The sequence below is a fragment of the Aphelocoma coerulescens genome, chromosome 4A, assembly GCF_041296385.1.
Source record: "Aphelocoma coerulescens isolate FSJ_1873_10779 chromosome 4A, UR_Acoe_1.0, whole genome shotgun sequence".
NCBI classification, from domain to species: domain Eukaryota; kingdom Metazoa; phylum Chordata; class Aves; order Passeriformes; family Corvidae; genus Aphelocoma; species Aphelocoma coerulescens.
The window spans coordinates 21,313,699-21,334,997 of record NC_091018.1 but is presented as its reverse complement, the minus strand read 5'-3'; the positions used below and the strand labels follow the sequence as shown (position 1 = coordinate 21,334,997).

Below are 21,299 nucleotides of genomic sequence, written 5' to 3'. Positions count from 1 at the left end.
TGGCTCCTTTCCTGGCACAAGCTGCTGCTTGTCCCGTGCAGAGCCGGTGTCGCCAGGAGTTTGTCAGGGAAAAGACAACTGACAGAGATTTGGGATCACGTGCTGCTTCCAGCTAATTCCCACTCCCACCGCTGCACCGAGAGCGTTGCCGTGGCTCTGTGCCTGCTTTACCTCCAGGGTTTAGTATTTCCCTGAACCTCCTTGACAGCATCTCTCTCCCTTTTGCAGTCAGTCCTGCTTGGTTTGGCTGAGTCCACTTGTTAGCACAGGAGATCCTCTCTTCCTCCTCTGCCTTTTCCCTGGAGCAGCAGAGCTTCTCAATGCTCCAACACCCAGCGCTGCACGATTGGCTGCAGCGCTCTCCCCTGAAAGCTCCACCCAGCTGACAGTGCCTCATGGATGCTCCCGAATCTCTGGATTCCCTCATGTTTTCCACCCATGACTCCAAAAAAAACCAGCACCTTCCTCACAGAAGGAGGGGATAAACCCTTGGCAGCACCACTGGCAAACCCCTGATCCCTCCAGGGGCCCTCAGTTGAGGAGAGACCCTCCTTGTTCCAGGCTTTGCCTCTAGGACCTGCCATGGGCTGCTTTAGGAGAGTCCTGTGCAGCCTTGAAGTTTCAGTGCTGTAAAAGACCATCACCTTGTACAGCTCTGCTTGTTGTCTTCTGGTGCTGGAGGTTCCTCTGGAGGGAGAAGAAAAGTGGGGGGAGTATTTCAAAGGATGTGTGAGTGTGTGAAGATGCTTGTGTGAAACTCTCAGGGAGGCCAGTGGCTTTTTAATTTTAATAAAACATTGTTTAATGAGAGGATGAGTGGACAGCGGATTCTGTCCAAAGGCACTGCTAATTCCTCCTTTTCCAGACCTGTGGCATCCCTGGGCGTTGTTCCCCATCTGCCTGGCAGCAAAGCTGGGGATGAGTTTTCCAGAAGCACGGTTGAATCGATCATCCTGGGGAGAGGTCCCAAGCCTCTGTTTCCCTTTTGCAGGCAGAGTGGCCCCTCGAGCCCCAGCAGGTCCCGGAGGGTGAGGAGCAGCTGTCATGATCTCTACGGCACCTCTGTACAGCGGGGTGCACAACTGGACCAGCACAGAGCGGATTCGCATGTGTGGCCTCAACGAGGAGAGGTGAGGTGCGTGGGCGGCGGGCAGGGGGAAGGAGGGATGAGAAAGCCACGTAGGGATCTGGAGAGGCTGTGGGAAAGGGAGCTGGTGCTGACTCAGCCCCTTTTTACTGGGGTCAGAAATGGCCTGAAGTGCAAATGAGCCACAGGGAGGAGCTGGATGTATTGGATATGTTGGCATTTTGGGAGGGTCCCCACATCCCATGCTCCAGCAAGGAGTGAGCTGGAGGTCTCGCAGAGGATCTGTTGCCTATGTGTGGTTACATTGCCTCTACGGCTTTGATGGTGATGAGGCCAAGTTGTCTGCATGTGCTGTTGGCTTTACCAGACCTGTGCTCTCAATGGCCAAGAAAGGGAAAGAGCTTGAACTGAAAGCTTTTGGTGACCCAGGAGGGTTTGTGCCAACCAAATGATCAGATGGGAGAGTTGTGAGATGCCACCAAACAGGAGATTAGGGAGGATTAGTGGCTGGGAGGTAGGATCGATCAAGCCAAGCTCTGTGGCTTTGCATCGCCTGTTCGTTCCTGTGGCTCAGGGGTCTTTTTCTCAGAACCGACTCGTACGTGGCTTCCTCAAGGCCACCGTGTCTCTTCCGTGCATTTGCCAAAGCCAGGGAAGTTTTATGTGCACAGAGGCAGCGTGTGGCTGTCATTGCTGGCCGCGAGTGCCGAGGGTTTTGGCGGGCGTCCCCTGAGGCCGGTGCAGCAGCGGTGGGCAGGGACAGCCCCAGGTCTGGCTCGGGCAGAGCTGATCTGCCGCCCGCAGCACCGCCGGGCGCCCTGTGTCCCGCAGATAAGGGCTGCCATGGCGTTACCCGCCGAGCCTCTCGGCGCTGCTCCGAGCTTACAATAAACGTCAAATTTTGGGATATCTGGGCAGGGCGGGGGGCTGCGGCAGGCGCTCTCGCGCCCACGATCCCCATCTCATTCCTTGGGCCCCGTCTCTGCGGGCGGCATCGCGCACTGCCCCGGGAGGAGCCCCGGCAGGGCCGGGCGGAGACCACGCACCGCCCTCAGGGCTGCTCCGGGGCAGCCGAAGGGAGCTGGGCAGGGGGTCCCGCCGGCCCTGCGGGTAGCGGCGGGCGAGCCGCGGGCCGGGAAGCGCCGGGGATCTCCGGGGATCTCCGGGGAGCGCCGGGGAGCGCCGGGAAGCGCCGGGGAGCGCCGGGAAGCGCCGGGAAGCGCCGGGAAGCGCCGGGAGCGCCGTGCCCGGGCGGGCCCCGCGGGCGGGCGGCTGCGCTCGGGCGCCCCCTCGCGCTCGGCCCCGGCCCCGCTCCGCGCCGGCCCCGGGACCCCGCGACCCCCGGGACCCCCGCCCGCTCCGGCCTCTCGGGCCGCTCACCCCCGCCGCCGGCTGCGCTGAGACGGCTCGGCCCCGGCCGCCATCCCCGCCCCGCGGCCTGTGACGGGCGGGCCGGGGAGCCCTGAGAACGCGGGAGCCCCTGGAGGGACCGACCGGGCTGTCGCTGACCCGGAGGTCGGGGGGGATGGCACAGAAACAGCCCCAAGCAGAGTCCCGGCACTGGGATACAGAGCAGCGTCCTGGGGCTAAGGCAGCCCAGAGCGGGGTTCCGGTGACGGGGGAACAGAGCAGTGTCCAGGTGCAGAGGATACGGAGCAGGTTCCTGGCACTGGGGGTACGAAACAGAGTCCCAGGGCTGAGGCAGCCCAGAGTGGGATGCTGGTGCTAGGGGTATGTAACAGGGCCCCAGCACTGGGAGTACAGAGTCCAAAGATGAGTTGTGTGCCCATAGCTTGTGTCTGTGCAAGCCCAGGGTGTAGGGAGCAATTCCAGCTGAAATGATGTCATCAACAGAATCCAAACTTGATCTGTTTTGTCCTGGCCCCAGCAGCTTGTCCCAAGCAAAACACCAGGGAAGTGCTGTCCGGTGAATACCACCAGGGAAGGAGCGTCCCAAGGAGGTCACAGTCCTTGTCCTGAATCCAGGCTTTCCACTGAGAAATCACATTCCAGAGACAAGGGTCCAGACATGCTGGCCAGCAAGACACAGCACATCGGGATGGCCGTGGACACTCGCAGCTCCTGTCCAGGCCTCCTGAGCCCAGAGTGCTTTGGCACCAGAGGGAGATCCCCACTGGCAGCTAGGCTGGGCTGGGAGTCCCAGGGCAGGGAGGAAGCAGGAGGAATGGGAATGAGGAGGTACCTGTGGAAGAAGAGACAAGCAGGATGAGACTCAGGGGAGGATGGAAAGGTGTGGTGGGACAGAATGGGAAACAGAGGGGACAGGAGCAGGTGTGTGGCACGAGGCTGTGACACTGGGGAAGGCTGGGCTGGCCCGTGATGAGGGTGGAAGGTGTACAGGAAGGCGTACAGCTGCTCCACTGTCCCACACAGGGACAGGGAGGGGTGGGATGCTGAGAGGGTATTTTGGGGTTTTGTAATACTGTGTCTTCTTCCTCACCTAGGAGAGCCCCAATTTCTGATGAGGAGTCTAAAACGAGCAGCTCCCAGCACTTGGGGTCTCAAGAGTTTTGTGTCAGCAGCAGCCTTTCCGAGGTGGGTTCTTTGCCTGCACAGCTGGGTCCAAGAAGGCCATTCCCTGATGGAATAAGCCAAGCAGGAGCATTTTCCCTAATGGATTCCATGGCTTGTTGAGAGGGATGCAATGAAGCAAAGCGGTGCTCTCCTTTGGGCAGAGCTGTTTGCTGCTTCTGGCTCTGTGTCCTGAGTGGGCAGATCCTTCCTGCTTCCCTGGGTGCCACCTGCACAGCTCCCAGCAACACTTTCTCCCTTTTTGTTGCAGGTGGAGCTCACAGCAGTCAGCGGTGGTGGCAGCAGTGCCCAGGGGCTGGATGCTGATGGCAAGGTGGAGGAAAAGCTTGGACCCAAACTGGAGGAGCAGCCACCTGATCCCAACCCAAACCTGGAGTGTGTGGGAAAGACTGTGACAGATGACGCCCTGGGCCCTCTGGCAGGTCAGGGGGATGGCAGAGGGCAGGAGCCAGCAACCCCCAGAGCTGTGGAGCAGGAGAGCAGTGGTGCTGACACCGCCTGGACACTGGCAAATCCTCCCAGCGACAAGCAGGCTGATGCTGCCCCAGCCTGCTCTGTGGCTCCAGAGAGTGAGACTGCTGGGAATGAGAAAGCCCCCCCGAGCACTGCAGCACAAGGGCCAGGCGTGCTGGGAGAAGGGACGTTGTCTGTGGTTGTCTCCAGCTGCACCACCTCTGCCTCCACTCCTGCCACCTTCACATTGAACAGGGTTTGCTTTCCCCCCTCTCAGGCCCCTGCTATGCAAAAGCTGCCCCTGTCCTTCCAGGCTGGGGCTGTGCTGAGCCCGAGCCAGTCACTGGTGTACATCCCCCCGCCCAGCTGCGGGCAGCCGCTCAGCGTGGCCACGCTCCCGGCCACCCTGGGGGTCTCCTCCACACTCACCCTCCCCGTCCTGCCTTCCTACCTGCACGAGCGTTGCCTGCCGGGCATTATTGCTTCCCCAGAGCTGCGTTCCTACCCCTACACCTTCTCTGTCACCAGGCCCTTGGCTTCGGATGCCAAAGTGGTGTCTGTGGAGGTGAATCAGCTCAGCTGCCCCCCACCCTCGGGCGGAAGCAGTGCCCAGGCTGCGGCTGAGAGCACTCCCCTGTCCAGCACCGGCCTGGCCCTGCCCTCCAGCCAGGCTCCGCCGGCAGCATCGGGCGGGAGCACTGCTCCCTCCTCAGGCACCACCGTGCAGGCCAGAGCCCCGGCAGCTCCCGAGCCACATGCACCGGGGGCTGCCACTTCCCTGTCTCCTCTGAAGTCCCCTCCCCAGCTGGAGCGTGAGATGGTCTCATCCCCGGAGTGCAGTGAGATGCCTCTTGATCTCTCCTCGAAGTCCAACCGCCAGAAACTGCCTCCGCCCAGCCAGCGCAAGACCCCGCCCATGCCCATCCTCACCCCCGTGCACACCAGTGGCAAAGCGCTGCTCACCACCGTCCTCTCCAAGTCCCAGCGTGCGGCACAGGCCACGGGCAGCAGCGTCACCTCGTGCCTCGGCACCACCCCGCCCTTGGTCATCTTTCCCGAGTTCCTGCGCAACGGCGAGCAGGGCTCCTGGGTGAAGAACACCACGCTCATCAGCACCATTCCCGGCACTTACGTCGGCGTCGCCAACCCGGTGCCAGCCTCGCTGCTGCTCAGCAAGGACGCCGGCGTGAGCCTCAGCAGGGACCCGCGCCACCTGCCCAAGCAGGAGCCCATCTCCATCATCGACCAGGGCGAGCCCCGCAGTGCCGGCATTCCCTGTGGGAAGAAAGCCAACCAGGTCAGCACGGAAGGACAGCAGGATCCTGCCAGGAGACTGCTTCACGGCAGAGTTGCTCCAGGAGCTCCTTTGTGTCAGTCCAAGGACATCGCCACCTGGAATCCCATCCAGGGAAGTGTGTACCCGCGATGCCCCGTCAATGGAAAACCTTCCAATCCTCAGCTTCTGCCCCTGGGCTGGTCTCCTTATCATCAAACCCCACTGCTTTCCATCGGCATCTCCACGGCAGGACAGCTGCCCCCGAACCAGAGCAGCCCCTGCAAGCCAAGCGGGGTGGGTGAGCTCCCGGCCTTCCCAAGCGTGCAGCCCGCCGAGCCCAGCGCGGCCGCCCAGAGCCTGCCGGAGGGGCTGCCCCGGCTCCCGCCTCAGGAACAGGATGCTGCGGCCAAGAGCAAGAGCTGCCGGGCCTTGCCCAAGCCCTATGAGGAGCCAGCCAACCCAGCCCCGCTGGAGGCAGGTCCAGCTCTCCAGACCAGTGCTTTGGATGGGAAGGGAGGGAAAGGGAAGCTGGACAACACTCCGAAGAGTCAGGAGTGCACTCAGCCGGAGGCTGACTCTGGTCAGGTGGGCAATGCACAGACTGAGGCTCCCCAGGGGAGCTGTAGCCTCAAGCAGTCGGATGCAAAACCCAAAAACCAAGTGTTGGCAGCATATTTGTCACATGACCTGCCACCGGCTGGGCAGCAGGGCCTGCGGATGGTGCCAGAGGTGCCCACGGATGGCCAGCGCAAGGAGCCGGGCTGTGAGGGCTCCCAGGAGCCACCGGCCACAGAGCCCCTCCCGTGTGTGCAGCAGGTGGACCTGTGCAGGGTCAAGAAGGAGCGAGTGGAGTGTGATGTGTCCTTTCCGTCGGTGACCTGCCTGCGGGCCGGAGCGGCTCCTCAGGGCTTCGCTGACACCAAGCTCAAAGGAACGGGGCAAATCAAGCAGGAGGGTGGCACACGCTGCAAGGGCAAGCGGCAGCATGACGGGGACACCAGGCAGAGCCACAAGAGACTGAAGTGCCAAGGCCAGGACAGCAAGGAGTCCCCAAGCAAGTCGGGAAGCCGGAGCGTGCACGGCCGGAAGGTGCGTGGGACGGGTTGGGACATCCCACGGCAAAGGTGGGGCTGGGGGAGAGGAGAGAGCTCTCATGGGGGGACAGCTGAGGAGCTACCTGTGCTCCTGGGCATTGCCTGGCTGTGGGGGAATGTACCTGTGCTGCAGGTTGTCCAGGGAAAAAATGTATCTGGAGTGTCAAAAAAGCTGGAGGGGCACCAGCATAAGCAGTGGGGATGGAGTTTTGTCCTTTCTGTGCTGCTCCAGCTCAGCCAGTTGGAAGCTCCAGCTTCAGCCTGTGTCTTCCCTTCACAGTGGCAAAAACACCATGACAATCCACATGAGCTTGGCAAGCAGGAAGGCCGGGAAGGCCGCGGCAGCCTGGGTGCCATCACGGATCACAACAGCCTCAGGGTAAAGCGCAAGCGTAGGAGGCCAGCGAAGACGGAGTGCCCATCTCCGGCTCACCGCGGAGACAGCCATGAGGAAGGTACTCTGGGGAATGGCAGTGGGTTCCTGCGGGGTCAGGCTGCCCTAGGGGCCAAACTGCTGCTCCCCTGAAGCCAAATGGCCTCTGGAGCTGGGTTGGGATCCAAAATAGAGCTGCAGCATGATCAGACTCCCAGAATGGAGGAGGTTGGGGGGGACCTTAAAGCTCATCTTGCTCCACCCTGCTGCCATGGGCAGGGGCACCTTCCATTAGACCAGGTTGCTCCTGGTCGAGCCTGGCCTTGGATATTTCCAGGGATGGCACATTCCCCACCTCTCTGGAGAACCTGTGCCAGTGTTTTATCCCCCTCATTGTCAAAAACTTCTTCCCTATATCCAATCTAAACCAACCTCTGCTTGTTCAAAGCCATCCCCCTTACACCATCGGAGTAGCCCCTGCTATGGTGACACTGCACTGCCCTTCCCACATCACAGGTCTGTGGTCTGTTTTCTCAAGGCTTGGTTTTCCCCACAGGTTACTTGGAGAAGAAGCCCAAGAACAACTTCAGGGATTTCATTCCGGTGGTGCTGAGCAGCCGGACGCGCAGTCAGTCGGGTGAGTTGGTGCCCAGGCTCCCAGTGACAGTCCTGCTTGGACTGGGAGCATTCCCTTTGCACCTGGCCTTGTCCCTGCATTTTGTCCTGCTTTGAGGCTTTGCCTTGTGGATCCTCTTGGCTTTTTTGTCAGCTAGAAATCCCACTTTTTTGCAGGAAGCATTGCTGGCTCTTCTGCTGGTGTGACGGGAGAGTGTGATGTGAGTGGTCAGGAGATTTTACCATTGCTGGAGGAGGATCAGGAAGAGGAGGAGGAGGAGGAGGAAGAGGAGGAGGAGGAGACATCCTTGAAACATCGCAAGCTGCGTAAATCCCACAGGACATCCCGCTGCCACAGCCGCAGGGACAGGGACAGGTCTGTGTCTGAGAAGAGCAGCTGTCACACGAGGAGGACCCGGGAGCTGCCCTGGAGAGCGGAATCACCCAGGCAGCTGTGGGAGCCCAATGAGGAGGAGGAGGAGGAGGAGGAGGATGGCCACATCAAAAGGAAGAAAAGGAGACGGCAGAAAAGTCGGAAATACCAGACAGGGGAATACCTGACTGAGCGGGAGGAGGAGCAAGTGGGGTATCCCCACCGGAGGCGGAAATCCAAAGCAGGTACAACCTGGGAAGGGTGTTCTGGTACTAAACTGGGGACCAGCATGGGAATTTTTTGTTTTGTTATGTGTGGAATTGTGGGGATTTGGTTCTCAGGATTTTTTTTTGTAATGATGAAACTCCCTCACTTTTAATGACTTGGTGGCTGCAGCATGGACTGCTTCAATTGATCAGCTCTTCTTTCAAAAACATTTACAGTAAATTCCAGAGCAGTAAACAGCAATTTATGTGGCTAATTAGACACTGATCTTACCCTCGCATTAAGACAGAGGGCGTGGGAAAACGACAGTGGGACGAGGTAGCACAGTGGAATATTTCTGGACAAGCAGGGCCCCTGGGAGCTGTGCTCAGCAGTCTGGGCTAACGCAGGGGGACGCGGAGCCATCCCGATCCAACTCGGCTGCTCTTGGCTTCGTCTTGCTTGGTGAGGGCCACTTGCAGACTTGCACCAGGGAGCACAAGGGTGAGAGAATTAGAAAGGGTGGAGTGATGGGGGAACCCCCTCTGCGGTTTGTAGGTGTGAGGAGGAACACGCTGTGCCCACCTGTGCCCATCTCTGTTCTGCCACTGCTCCTGTGCCTTCCCCTGCCACTGCCACACCCTCTGCGAAACCTAAATCCATGATGAGCACGTCCCTGAGGGCAGCAGTCCCTGCGGTCCCCTCTCCCTGTGCAGGGACAGTCGAGGCCATGGGATCCGTCTGGCAGTGCACGGGGCTCAGTGTGTGTGGCAGTGTGCTGGCACTTGGCTGTGGCTCATAGCTGTGTCCAGGGTCACACAGGTGACTTCGGGGGCAAAGCTGTCATGGGCAGCCCTCTGCATGTTTGGGCTGTGCCCTTGGAGGGCATGAAGTGGACACGGCCCTGTTGCCTTCTGCCGCGTAGGAGCTCAGACTGGCACTCCTCAAGAGAGGCGGAGGCGCTGCTGAGATGCTGTGGGGAGCAGAGGTGGCTGCTGCCCTCCCGGCAGCCGGTATCTGCTCCAGCACGGTGTTACACTATCCTGCAGTGTCTGGGAGCCTCTGTCAGACCAGGAACAAAGTTTCAAGTCGGTTTCCCGGTGTCTTGGCAACTCAAGGGCACTCTCAAGATGCCTCCTGTTCAGAACAGGAGCCTGGAAGGAGCTTTGAGTGCAGCAGCATTCAGGAGGGTTTGCCCCTGCCCTGGGGCTGGATTTAGAATCATGGAATCCCAGAAAAGTTTGGGTTGGAAGAAACCTTAAAGCTTATCCAGTTCCACCATGTGCTGTGGGCAGGGACACCTTCCACTATCCCAGGCTGTTCCAAGCCCCGTCCAACCTGGCCTTGGACACTTCCAGGGATCCAGGGGCAGCCACAACTTCTCTGATTCCTGTGCAGCTGTCAGAGATGGGCAGTTTGTCTTGCCTGGTGGCAGAGGTCTGGGTGACCTTTGGTGTGGTACCTGAAGAAGCTCCTCATTCACATTTCTCCTTTAGATTGTAGGCACCGGAAGCAGAAGGAGTCTGGGAAGGGCAAAGGCACAGAGCTACAGCTGAGGAGCAGGCTATCCCCATCCCCCCGGAAATCTCAAGGACGCACGGACTTTCGGAATGGCTTCTTCCTGGAGCACTCCGACAGCTCTCCTGTCCAAGAAGAGCTGGAGAAACCATCAGGAAAACGCAAATGTAAAACCAAACACCTGGCAGGGATCTGTGACGAGGGGAAGGTAAGGCTTGAATGGATGAGGGGAACACATGAGGTCGGAGAAGAGGGAGAAGGGGACTCCTGTGAGTTGTGGCCACATGTGTTAAGGAGTTGTATTCCTTTCTTTCCCAGGGGAAAGGCTGCTGCAACCAGCCCAAAACGTGCTCTCTGAAGAAGCCCCAGGACTTGTGGACACTTTGTAAGTCCCATCGGGCCAGCCCGGGGAGTTCCCCTGAGTCGCCCCCGGCCCAGAACGTTCCTCCCGGAGCTCGGCGGCTGATTGTGAACAAGAACGCGGGGGAGACGCTCCTGCAGCGAGCAGCTCGCCTGGGCTACAAGGTGAGTCCTGTGTCCTCCTGCGTGTGCCCCTGCTGCCCCACCTGCGCTGCTTGTCACAGCCGTGCTCTCGTTGTGCAGGACGTGGTGCTGTACTGCCTGCAGAAGAAGAGCAGTGACGTGAACCACCACGACAACGCGGGGTACACGGCCCTGCACGAGGCCTGCGCGCGCGGCTGGATCGACATCCTGCACATCCTGCTCCAGCACGGCGCCAACGTCAACTGCAGTGCCCAGGACGGCACCAGGTGAGCCGGGGGCACGCCCGGGGCAGGGTGGGGCAGGGAGCGGGGTGGCTTCTCCAGGTTGGTCATCACTAAATTGATCTTAACCCAAACCAGAGCATTTCCTTAGCGAACTCCCGGCCCCCTTCTGCTTCTGCCCTTGCAGGCCTGTCCATGATGCAGTAGCGAATGACAACCTGGAAACCATGTGGCTTCTCCTTTCCTATGGTGCTGATCCCACTCTGGCCACATATTCTGGGCAGACAGCAGTGAAGTTGGCCACCAGCGATGTGATGAAGCGCTTCCTCTGTGGTAGGTGCCAGGCCTGGGGTCACAGTGCTCCCATCCTTCCCCTCTGGCAGCATACGGGCCAAGTCTGGGTGTCAAAGGGCTTGAGCAGAACCAGACTCAATCTTTAGCTCTGTCCTGTCACACAAGCATGTTTTTACCACCCAAACTTTAATTGTAGAATTTTATCTGTTTCCTGTATAAGATACAAGTCACTTTTCAGTTTTCAGCATGCAAGGAGACGGCTGCGCTGTGGTCATACGACTAAAGACAGTGCTTTGCTTGGAGATGCTGTTCCACAGTCCCTAGTTCTACTGCCTAACCTAAGTGAACAGATTTTTGCTGCCAAATAATGCTGCAAAAAGAGCCCTGCCCAAATAAATGCTGCTGCTGGCAGAAGGGGCCATTTTGGATCCCTGTGGCCTCGTTCGGTGCCATTTGTGTACACACAAGACGAGTGTTATGGCTTCTCCACAACAGCAAGGAAGGGACAGCCAGAGGTGGTTCCCAGACAGAGACAAGACAGAAAATCTCCAGTGTTGAAAAAACTCTGTTTGCCCACTGCCTGTGTGAGCTCCTCCAGGCTCAACTACTCACACAGGTTTTGGGGGTGGTGATTTGGAGCTCAGGACTGCTCTAAGAATCTTTCTTTCCAAGCCACTTCACACTGTCTGTTGTTTCCCCATGTCAGCTCCCATTTCTTGGTCGGGGGCCTGGGGTGATGCCCACTCCTGAGTGGGAACACCCTTCCTGCAGCCGTGGTTCAGCTTCTGCTGTAATGCCCAAGTGGGAAAAGCAGCAGGGGTGAAGCAGCTCCCCCTGGATCTGTGGGTATGCACACTGGGATGATGCTTTGAGCCATTAACCCTCTCGATTTCCCCTCTCTAGATTACCTGTCAGATCTGCAGGGCCGCAGTGACGGAGACCCTCGGACAGCCTGGGATTTCTACAGCAGCTCCGTGCTCGGTGAGTGCCGTGCGGGCTGGGTCAGCGGCAGCAGAGCAGGAGGTGGTGCTGTGTAAAGCACATCATTCCCTTGGGTTTGGCCACATCCCTCCCCACTCATGCTTTGGGTAGAGACCTTGCCATGCTGATACATGCTGGGAGTTGCTCCTGGAAGGGACTTCTTTGGGAAGCTGAATATGTGCATCCCTTGAAGTGCAGGACTGAGCACCAGGTGCTGCTGGTGACTCCTGAGGGTCTTTGGTTGTCGATCCCGAGCATGTCATTCTTGTAGCAGTTCTTGTTGCTCCCCTGCTAACCAGTCACCAAGGAAGGTAAAGGACATACTCATTCCTCCAAGGTGTACGAGTCTTGAACTCCCAGGTTCCCAGAGCTGCCCATGCCTCTCCTCTGCTTTGGAGGGGAGATGTTCATCCAGGGGAGGTCCTGTTCTCACACCACCAGGCATTTCCCAGTGAAGGGCTGACTTCTGCCTCTACTGTCACTTCCTCAAAACTGTGGTTACAGTGGAAGAAGTTCTGGATCTGGTGTGGGCCTGTGGCACACTGGAGTCCCTCCAGCCTCTTCCAAGTTCAGCGCTCCTGAGCCCTCCATAAGGACTTGGAGTATTTATGCTGGCAGGCTGAGAGGCTGCTTGTTGGTTGTAGTTGCTCACCTCCATAACTTCTAACATCCTTCTAGAAACAAAAAAGATCTGATACATTCAGGAGGGTGCTCTTGGTAGAGGACTTGTCCTTGGAGGACCCTGATGTCTTTCCATTCCAGAACAGGAGAAATTCTGCACTCCTGAGAGCGCTGTTTGTAGGCTGCTGCACCTCAGCCCTGCCAAGGGAACAGTTCAAACCTCAACCTCCTTCCTCAGAATTTCTCACTCTCAAAGCTGTCACAAGCCTTTACAAAGAAAAATAGCTGTTCTTTGTGGTATTTTTAAAGATACTACCCCTTTTGATTTATCACTGATTCCCACTTGGATTTCTCTGATAAACAAGGAAGGAAGATGGTGCGTGAATTTGTGGGTAGAAGAGTTTGACTCTCTTTGGTCACTGCTGAGTTCCTGGTTGCCCAGAGAGCTTTTTGCTTGAGTTCTGGTATCTCCCTGTGTCCCATTTGTCAGTGTCCCTTCCCTCTGGAAGCTCCTGGCTTGGGATGTAGGCTGCTGTCTTCCCACATTTCAGTCCTCCACCCCTACAGGCAAAAACAAAAGGATTGTTTCTTCAGTAAGCAAACCATCACTGACTCTTAGGTGTTCCTTGGGGGTGGAGGGGGACTGGAATGCCACAGTGATGGCAGTTCACTGCTCAAAGGGCCTTACTTGGAGCCTTGGCTAAGACGTGGAAAATCTCCATAGGGAGGGCTAAGCATTGCACTCCTTTTCCTGCCTCTGGACCTTAGATGATCTTTTCAGAGTATTTCTTCATTTGAGGGTGGTGAAACACCACCACCTCTGTGAAACACATCCAGCCTCTTCCAGTTGAAACACATCTTTCCAGGTGAAACATATCCAGCCTCTTCCACTTCACACCGAGTTCTGGCCACTGGGGATGTGTCTCTGCTGGGTCTCTGTCACTCACGTGATACCTTCTGCCAGGTTTTTCTTCTCTCCTGGGCAACCTGAAGCTTTTAACAAGTCAGACAATCCCACACTGATCTTCCTCTACCCTCCCCTGGAAGCATAATTTCATCCTTGCTGTCATGGAAAGATCCTTCCAGTGTTGGATGGGCTGATGTTCACACTTCAGGTGCTTTAACAGAGGTTCTTCCAGACACGGAATGATGATCCCTGGAGAAATGTAAGCTGCACAAAAGGTTCTGGAGCCCTGTGGCTTTGATGTTGCTTGTGGGATATTTCCAGCTGTGGCTGAGGCAGATCCCAAGTTGCTGTCTGAGGGCTGGGCACGCCATCCCTCCTGCTGCCCCATCCACAGAGCATTCCCAGTGCTGCCTTTGGGAGGCTGCCTGGCAAGGCAGGAGCTAACCCAGCTGAAAAGGGATCCCTTACCCTGCCAGGTCTGTCTCCAGCAGGCACAAGAAGGGACCCTCCTCCCCATCCTCCTGTGATCAGTTTACAGCAGCAGCAGCTGCGGTGCCAGCCCAGTGCCTGCGCTGTGCCGGACACTGCCAGAGCCACAGAAAAAGCAGGATGCCCAAGCCCGGGACATGGGGCTGGTTTCTTTACAGCCTGTTTACTCTGTGTCCTGAAATGTCCCTTTCTGGCTTGGGTACCTCAGCATTCGCCTCGGGTTACCTGGAACAGGTACAGCCCAGGGCAGGAAAGTACCTGGTTCTGCTCTGGAATAACCGAGCTGCTCTCAATCATCACAGGCAGCAAACAACTCTCCTCCTCCGGTGGATCAGTCCTTTGAAATCTCCCTTTCCATCAGCTCCACCAGCTGAAGCACTGTACGTCCCTCAAGATACAGGAGAAATCCCAGGCCCTGCTTGGGCTGTTCCTATTCTTTGAGGCAGGAATGCTGTCCACATTTTCCTTGAGGTCTGCAACTCTCTGGGGGCAGAAGGATAATGAAGGAAGCCAGGGTGTGGGATCTCTGAGGTGTGGAAAAGTCATCAGTGTCCTGCACTTGGTGCTGCTGGAGCTCCATACAAAGTCCCAGTCCGGGGTTTGTCTCCACCTGGAACAGGCATTGTTGTGCCTGATTGTCTCCCTCAGTGGTACAGAATGTTCCTGTCCTTGTCCCAGCCTTTGCACGGGCAGACAGGACTGAGCTTTCAGGACAGACACTGGGCCCTATTTTTGCCACGTTAAATGCATTTAATTATTTTTTTTTCTGAGTTGCTCAGGAAATCTGAGGTTTTTCAGTGATGGCATCTGAGCTTTGCCAGCAGCAACAATGGATCAATAACCATGTCACTTATTTTTGTCCTATTCTACAGCAAGTTTTGACAATTACAGCACTCTGTTTCTTAGAGAATTTTTTCCCTTGGCAGCACTAGGAAATAACTATTTTTCCCTGAGACCCTGCCTGCACCAGTGTCTCCTGTCACCTGCTGTTGTTCCTCTGTTGGAATCCCACTCGTGCTGGGTGAGCAGCTGGGTGTGTGAAACTTCCTCGTGCAGCACACCAAAAGATTTTCTTTTTTTCAGTCTTTTCTCTCATGTGTGGGGTTGAACTTTTGCATGATTGGTTTATTTGCTCAGGAGCACACTGGGCCTGGCTGCTCTCTGTAGAATCTGAACTCTCTTACCTGGAAGTTTTTTGGAATTCTCCTGTATTATCTCAGAGGGACAAAACCACTCTGCAACAATTCACACCTCTTCATAATAAAATCCAGGCAGCAAGCTTCTCTTCAACAGGAGCTTTTCAGATGGGTAAATAGGAAGATTATCTGGTATTAAATACTTTTGGATCCAGCCTGCTGTTCTCCATCCCCTCTGGACACAGATCCTGCTGGATCTCAGGTGCCTCCTGGAACAGCCAGGCAAATTCTCTAAGTCATAGAATCATGGAATGGTTTGAGTTGGAAGGGACCTTAAAGACCATCTTATTCCACTCTTCCACCATGGCAGGGACACCTTCCACTATCCCAGGTTGCTCCAAGCCCTGTCAAACCTGGCCTTAAGCACTTGCAGGGATCCAGGGGCAGCCACAGCTTCTCTGGGCACCTGTGCCAGGGCCTCCCCACCCTCACAGGGAAGAACTTCTTCCATATATCCAGCTTAAATCTCCCCTCATGCTTGTAGCTTGCTCGGATTAGTCTCTGGTGGCACAGCCTTGCTGTCCTCACTGGGACGGGTGCTGGCTCCCCTGGGTCACCTGCTGGAGGTTCTGAGGGTGGGATCTGGGTGGAGAAGCTCTTGAGGAGCAGAGCGCTTGCTGTGCCTTCCTTGGTAGGGCCTGTGCAGGCAAAGCCTCTCTACATCCACCTCCCACCTCACTGTTCCAGGCTCTTCCAGGCTGAGGAGGTCTGTGCTGACGTGGGAGAGGGCCCAAGGTCATTTTGGAGAGAGTCTGGGGTCTGCCAGTAGGGTGGCTCATGGTGCAGGCTGTGCCCCATCCCAGCTGTGGCACCAGAGCACACCTGAGCTTCCTGCCATGACTCAGGGTGTTCTCCCCACCTCACCTGGTCAGTGAGCGATCTCTCTGTGCAGGGCAGCAGTGCTTGCTCCATGTTCCTCTGGGACGAGGGGCTGGAGGGGAGCAGGAGGGGCGTGGTTCTCACCTGGCTGCAGGAATGTTGTGGGAAGGTGCCCGTGGGGTCGTGGCGGTGGCCAGGGAGTGCCAGCACTGGCTGGTGTGTGACTGAGCAGTGCCAACCTCTGTCCTGTTGCAGAGGGCAAGGACACCATCGGCTGCGACCTGCTGCTCAACCCTCCAGGGAGTTCAGACCAGGAGGAAGAGGAGCAAGAAGCAGATAACTTCATGTTTGAGTTCTCAGACAAGCCACTGCTTCCCAGCTACAACCTCCAGGTGTCCGTCTCCCGGGGGTGAGTACCTTTCCCTGGAGCAGAGCAGGACCACGGGTGGCTGCGGCCCCGGCACGGGTGGCAGCATGTCGGTCGTTCTGGTGGGGTTAAGAGCTGCTTGTGGATCTCAGGTGGTTTTTTTTCATAGAATCATCACAGAACCCCAGAATGGTTTGGGTTGGGAAGGGCCTTACAGCTCATCCCATTCCACCCCTCTGCCATGGGCAGGGACACCTTCCACTATCCCAGGCTGCTCCAAGCCTCATCCAGCCTGGCCTTGGACACTTCCAGGGATCCAGGGGCAGCCACAGCTGCTCTGGGCAGCAGAGGGGAAGTTGTGGCTGTGGCACAGGGGAATATGGGGAAGCAGCACCTGTCTTGGCACAGCCTGGAGTGTTCTTAGGGAGCAGGAAAGGCTCATCAGGGCTCCCCCCACCCTCCATGGCCAGGCACATCCTGCTGCCCTGCGTGTCCCTGTGCCGTGCCTGTCAGGAAGCTCCCCTCTCTCATCCCTGTGATCCTGCTCCTAGCCCCATTTTCCTTCAGCAGCAACTCACACTGATGGCTCTGAGAATTGTTTCCCTTCCACTATGGCTAAATCAGTCCCAGTACTGGAACAACCCTGCCCCCCCTGTGACATGGTGGCTGTTGCTGGGGCAGAAGGGTGACTTGGAAGAGGCAGCAACCAAAGCACCGCCCTTCTGTTCAGCAAATTTCTGTGCCTGCCAGTGTTTGTCCATGCAGAAGGACACATGCAGCATGCCCTCCAGCAATAAACCACACTAGAAGCTCCATTTCCTGACATGTGGTTTATTTCTGGCAGGGAAGCTGCCAGGACCTTGTTGAAGGCAGGACTTTCACACCGCTGTCCCTGCCTGGCTGGGAGTGTTTTAAAAAGCTGTGACCTGCAAGGCTGTGATCAAACCCCAGTCCGTGGGCTCCTGAGGGGAAGCAGCACATGGAGAACAGTGCCAGGGTCAGAGGGGAGGGCCAGCATGCCAGGAGGCGCGAGACAGGGGCGTGGGCACGGTGCCTGCAGCCTCCTCCACCCCTATAACCCACTGTGCTCTTGCCATCCTCGCAGGCCCTGCAACTGGTTCCTGTTCTCTGATGTGCTCAAGCGGCTGAAGCTGTCCTCCCGCATATTCCAGGCCCGCTTCCCGCACTTCGAGGTGGCCACGCTGCCCCGGGCAGAGTTCCAGCGCCAGGTGTCCCTCAGCCAGGTGCTGGCACAGGAGGAGGTGCCGGCAAGCCCTGAGCTGGCGCCGGGCACGGCAGAGACTGTGGAGCTGGTGCACTACGAGCCCGAGCTGCTGCAGCTGCTGGGCTCGGCCGTGGAGTACCAGGCCTGGAGCAGCTGACGGGGACAGGCCACTCCCGGCATCACGAGGCAATAATAAGGACCAAGGGGAAGCAGCTCTCTCAGCGCCAGCAGCAGGGACCCGAGTCTTTGAGCAGCCGCTCCTCCTCTCCTCAGGGTCTCGGCCAGCTGGGGAGGGAGGACCCTCGACTCCAAGGACTCCCCGAGGTCCCTTGGCCACGAGCAGTGGCAGTCGCTGCCGCCGCCTCATCCAGCTCCGGTGGGTGATGGAGCCCCGTCCACGGGGCTCAATGGGGCAGCGAGGGGTGGGAGCCGCCGCCCCTTCCCTCCGGACCCTACAGAACTGCGCCTCTCTGTTTGCCCTCCCCCTCCCAATGTCTTCCATAGTATTTATTTAATTAGTATTTAATTTGTAATGTTTTCTTTGTTTTTGCTGAGTCTGTATCACTGTGATGGTGAGCTCCGGGCTATGGGATGAGGCCGTCCCCCGCCCCTCTCCAGCGTGCCCTGAGGCCAGCCAGGCCCAGGGGTTCCCGTCCCTCCCTGGCAACAAGCCAGGGGACAGCCCCTTCCCTTGGCTTTGGAGCTGGCTCCTGCTGCCAGCGCTCAGCCCCAGCCGGGAGCCAGCCCCACTGCTCCATCCTCCCCCGGGCTCCTTCCTCCATCTCATTCGTGCTGCTGCTCCCTGTCCCCGGCGGCTGCTGCCCGGGCAGGCGCAGCCCGCGGCCCCCAGCGCGTCCCCCGCTTCGGCAGCTTGTGCCCCGCCCCAGGCTCTGTCCCCACGGCAGAAGCCCCCTCCTCGCCCCGCCGGTGTCCCGGGAGCAGCTCTCTGTGCGGGAGCGGGTGCGGGCGGGCTGCTCCGCCTCGGGGCCGGTACAGTTTTATTGTACAGGTGCTAACAGGACTGAGGTCGGGACAATCGGGGGATTTCTGGCTCTTCCCGCTCCGCAGCGGGAGCCTTGGGTGGGTTTTTCTGTTGGTTCGTTTTTCTTTGTGTTGTGTTTCTCCCCAGCCAGGGCAGGCGTTTCCCCCCTTGGAGCCCCGCTGCCAGCCTTCCCCCGGGGGCCTGGCAGCACCTTCTTTAAGCCGAGGGTTTTTTGCCTTTGGGTGTGTATTCTGGTTGCTCTTTCTGATTTCTGTTTTATTATATGCAGCAACAGGCTGTGGTGTCAAAAACACTGATGTACAGAAAAAACCTGCATCAGGCTCCCTGGCTCCTGCCTTTTTTTCCGTGTCCAGGCAGATTTCCGTGCATGTCAGCCTGAGCCTGTGGCTCAGGGAAGGGAGAGGGGAAGCTGTGTGGCCTGTGGAACCTGCAGGGCCCGTGTCTATGCACAGCTGGAAAAACAGGGAAACTCCACTGCTCCTCCCAGCTTCCTGCCTGACCCTGGTGCTGGGAACTCTGCAGCCAGGCCCAGCCATCCCCAAACACAGATGTCGGGGTAGCCCTGTCTGGTCCCAGCACTCCCCAGCCCGTCCGTGGGGCAGCTGGTCCCTGGCTGGCTTTACTCACCCCTGTGGGAGCAGAGAGAGCTCAGGGCAGTGCTGTGGTTTTGTTATTTGTTTCCTTAGAAAGGGCAGCAGGAATGCCCTGATGGCAGGACTAGGAGGAAAACTTTGCCCATGCACCCCAAGGAGGAACTCCCCAAAGTGGTCCAGGAGCAGCCAAGGCAGGCCTTAAAAAGAGGGGAGAGGGACTCAAGCAGGTGCTCCTACCCCCACACTGGGGAGGTTCCTCGTGAGCCCAAGGAGATGCAGGGAGGAGCAGCCTTAGGGGAAACTCACCAAATTTATGATCTGAAATGGTCACTTGGAGGCAGGGGGGTGGGAGGGAGCTGACGGTTCAGCTGAAGACTGGCCACCAGCACCAGCCCAGGGATCTGAACCAGAGGAGCTGGAGCACCTGAAGCCTGGGAGAGGCTGAGGGCAAGGGCACTGCTTGGCTGGAGAAACACAGAGGGGCTCTCCCGCTCTGCACAGGCCTTACCTGCAGCTGTCTTTCTCCTGATGGACTAGGCACAGATGGGAACGATTAGAGAAATGAAATATTTTATTAGAACTGACTCATCTCGATGAGCCATGGCCAACAGTAGGGCGGCAGTGCCATCCATCCCCACTTCTCTGGTGTGCCACGCTCAGGACACTGTGGCCACTTGGAGCAGTGGCTGTCCCTGGGATCCCACAGGGCGCTGGCAGCATGGGGCGTGTTCTCGGGCTGTCCAGCCGTGCAGGAGCACCAGGAGGCCCTGCGGAACAGGGAGAGCTGCTGCCGGCAAGCCAGGGCATCAACGCCTGTCGAGGGGGCAGACCTGTGGGCCTTGGTCTGTGTCCCCCGGTCAGCGGTTTGAGGAGAAGCTGAATTCTCCTCTTGTGTTGGAGTCTCAGTCTCTTGATCAGCCATGAGGGGAGCAGCTGAATTTTTCTCCTCTTCTGCCACGGTATCTGTCTGTGTCCCCTGCTCGGCATATTGAGCAGCTGAATCTGCCTCTTGTGCCCAGGTCTCAGTCTGGGTTTCCTGCTCGACACAGTGAGAGGCCTCTCTCTGTGGGCCAGGAGATGGTTTCCTCGTGGAGGCCTGGAAGGAGAGTGGGGGATTTGCAGAGGTCACCTGGCTTCCCCCATCAGCAGCTGCTGGGACAGGGGTGCAGGAGATGCCGGGCCTGCAGTGCTGCGGCTCAGGGGAAGCTTCGTCCGACCATCCGGGCTTGGCCCTCACCAGTTCCAGCCCCACCAGGCTTCTGCAGGCCCAGCAGCTTCTCACTGGCCGGTGCTGGCCACGGGCTGCGACTCTGCTGGCCGGGATGGCCGGCTGCGAGGAGCCACCGGGACGGGCCCTGCGCCCCTGGGAGCCTTGGCCCCGCGGCCCCTCGTCCGCTCTCCCGGTGCCCCTGGAGCTGCGGGCCGATGTCAGCCGGGGCAGGGACCGGGGCAGGGGCCGGGGCAGGGGCCGGGCCTGGCTGCCCTGGGTGCTGCGGGCCGATGTCAGCCGGGGCAGGGACCGGCCCTGGGTGCTGCAGGGCGCTCTCATCCGGGCCATGGACCGGCTCTGGCTGCCCTGAGGCTGCCGCTGCCGCAGCTGTGGGCGGGAGGAGGAAGAGGTGTGGGGGGCAGGCAGCTGCCCGGGCAGGGTGCTGGTACGCCTGGTGCCATCCTCCCGTTGGCCTCTCCCTCCATCTCTCAGCTGGTGCCTCTCCTCAGGGCTCTGGGGGTTTGGGTTCTGCTCCTCCATGGCTCCTTTTCCACAGGTGTCCTGGGAAGCTGCTGCTTCCTGAGCAAGATGTTCTGCTTGAGTGGGTACCCCAGGGCGGCTCCTTAAATACCCCAGGGGCAGGATGTGGCCCTGCAGTGTCACAATGGCCCCTTGGGGTCATGAGGCCCTGCAGTGTCACAATGGCCCAAGAGCACCATGAGGCCCCACATCACCCATGGCAGTTGTCAGGTGTGTTGGGTTTGCATGGCCAGGTTTTGGGAGCGAGTGGGCTACCGGGGTGGCCTCTGTGAGAAGTTGCCAGAACCTTTCCCCACATCCAGCAGAACCAACACCACCAGCTCCAGGATGCACCCACTGCTGGCCAAGGCTGAGCCCAGCAGAGATGGTGGTGACACCTCGGGGATGAAAGATTAAACTGCAGCCCACAGGAAGGACTCAGGCTGGGGAAGCTCATGGAGAACTGGCTCCTGTGGGAGGGACCCTGTGCTGGAGCAGGGGAAGGACTACCACCCCTCTCCTGGAGCAGGGACAGAAACAAGGTGTGATGAACTGACCATGGCCATCATTCCCTGTCTCCCTGTGATGATGGGAGGGAGGATGGAGAGCCCAGGAAAGGGGGGGGAAGTGTTTTTAAGATTTCTACTTCTCATCATCCTGCTCTGATTTTGATTGGTAATTGATTTCCCCAAGTTGAGTCGGTTTCGACAGGCTGGAGAAGGGGCAGAGAGCCTGCAGGCCTGCTCGCTCCCCAGCGGGAATTCCTGCAAGGAAAGAGGGAGTTCTGCAGGCTCCCCCAAGGCT

General features: G+C 58.4%; 2 protein-coding genes across 2 annotated transcripts; one reads left to right on the top strand and one right to left on the bottom strand.

Moving 5' to 3' along the window:
* Positions 1-1,011: 1,011 nt before the first annotated feature.
* On the top strand, positions 1,012-18,478 carry BCORL1 (BCL6 corepressor like 1). Its single transcript, XM_069015784.1, has 13 exons — positions 1,012-1,130; positions 3,553-3,643; positions 3,891-6,458; positions 6,744-6,918; positions 7,393-7,473; positions 7,629-8,069; positions 9,525-9,754; positions 9,865-10,071; positions 10,150-10,316; positions 10,459-10,604; positions 11,469-11,546; positions 15,834-15,987; positions 17,051-18,478. Exons 1-13 carry the CDS (start codon positions 1,045-1,047, stop codon positions 17,325-17,327), a joined length of 4,701 nt encoding a protein of 1,566 aa, XP_068871885.1. The 5' UTR covers positions 1,012-1,044; the 3' UTR covers positions 17,328-18,478.
* Positions 18,479-19,319: 841 nt separating this feature from the next.
* LOC138110636 (uncharacterized) lies at positions 19,320-21,199 on the bottom strand. Its single transcript, XM_069015783.1, has 2 exons — positions 20,004-21,199; positions 19,320-19,862 (listed from the first exon to the last, which is right to left on the bottom strand). Exons 1-2 carry the CDS (start codon positions 20,514-20,516, stop codon positions 19,341-19,343), a joined length of 1,035 nt encoding a protein of 344 aa, XP_068871884.1. The 5' UTR covers positions 20,517-21,199; the 3' UTR covers positions 19,320-19,340.
* Between the last annotated feature and the right edge of the window lie 100 nt (positions 21,200-21,299).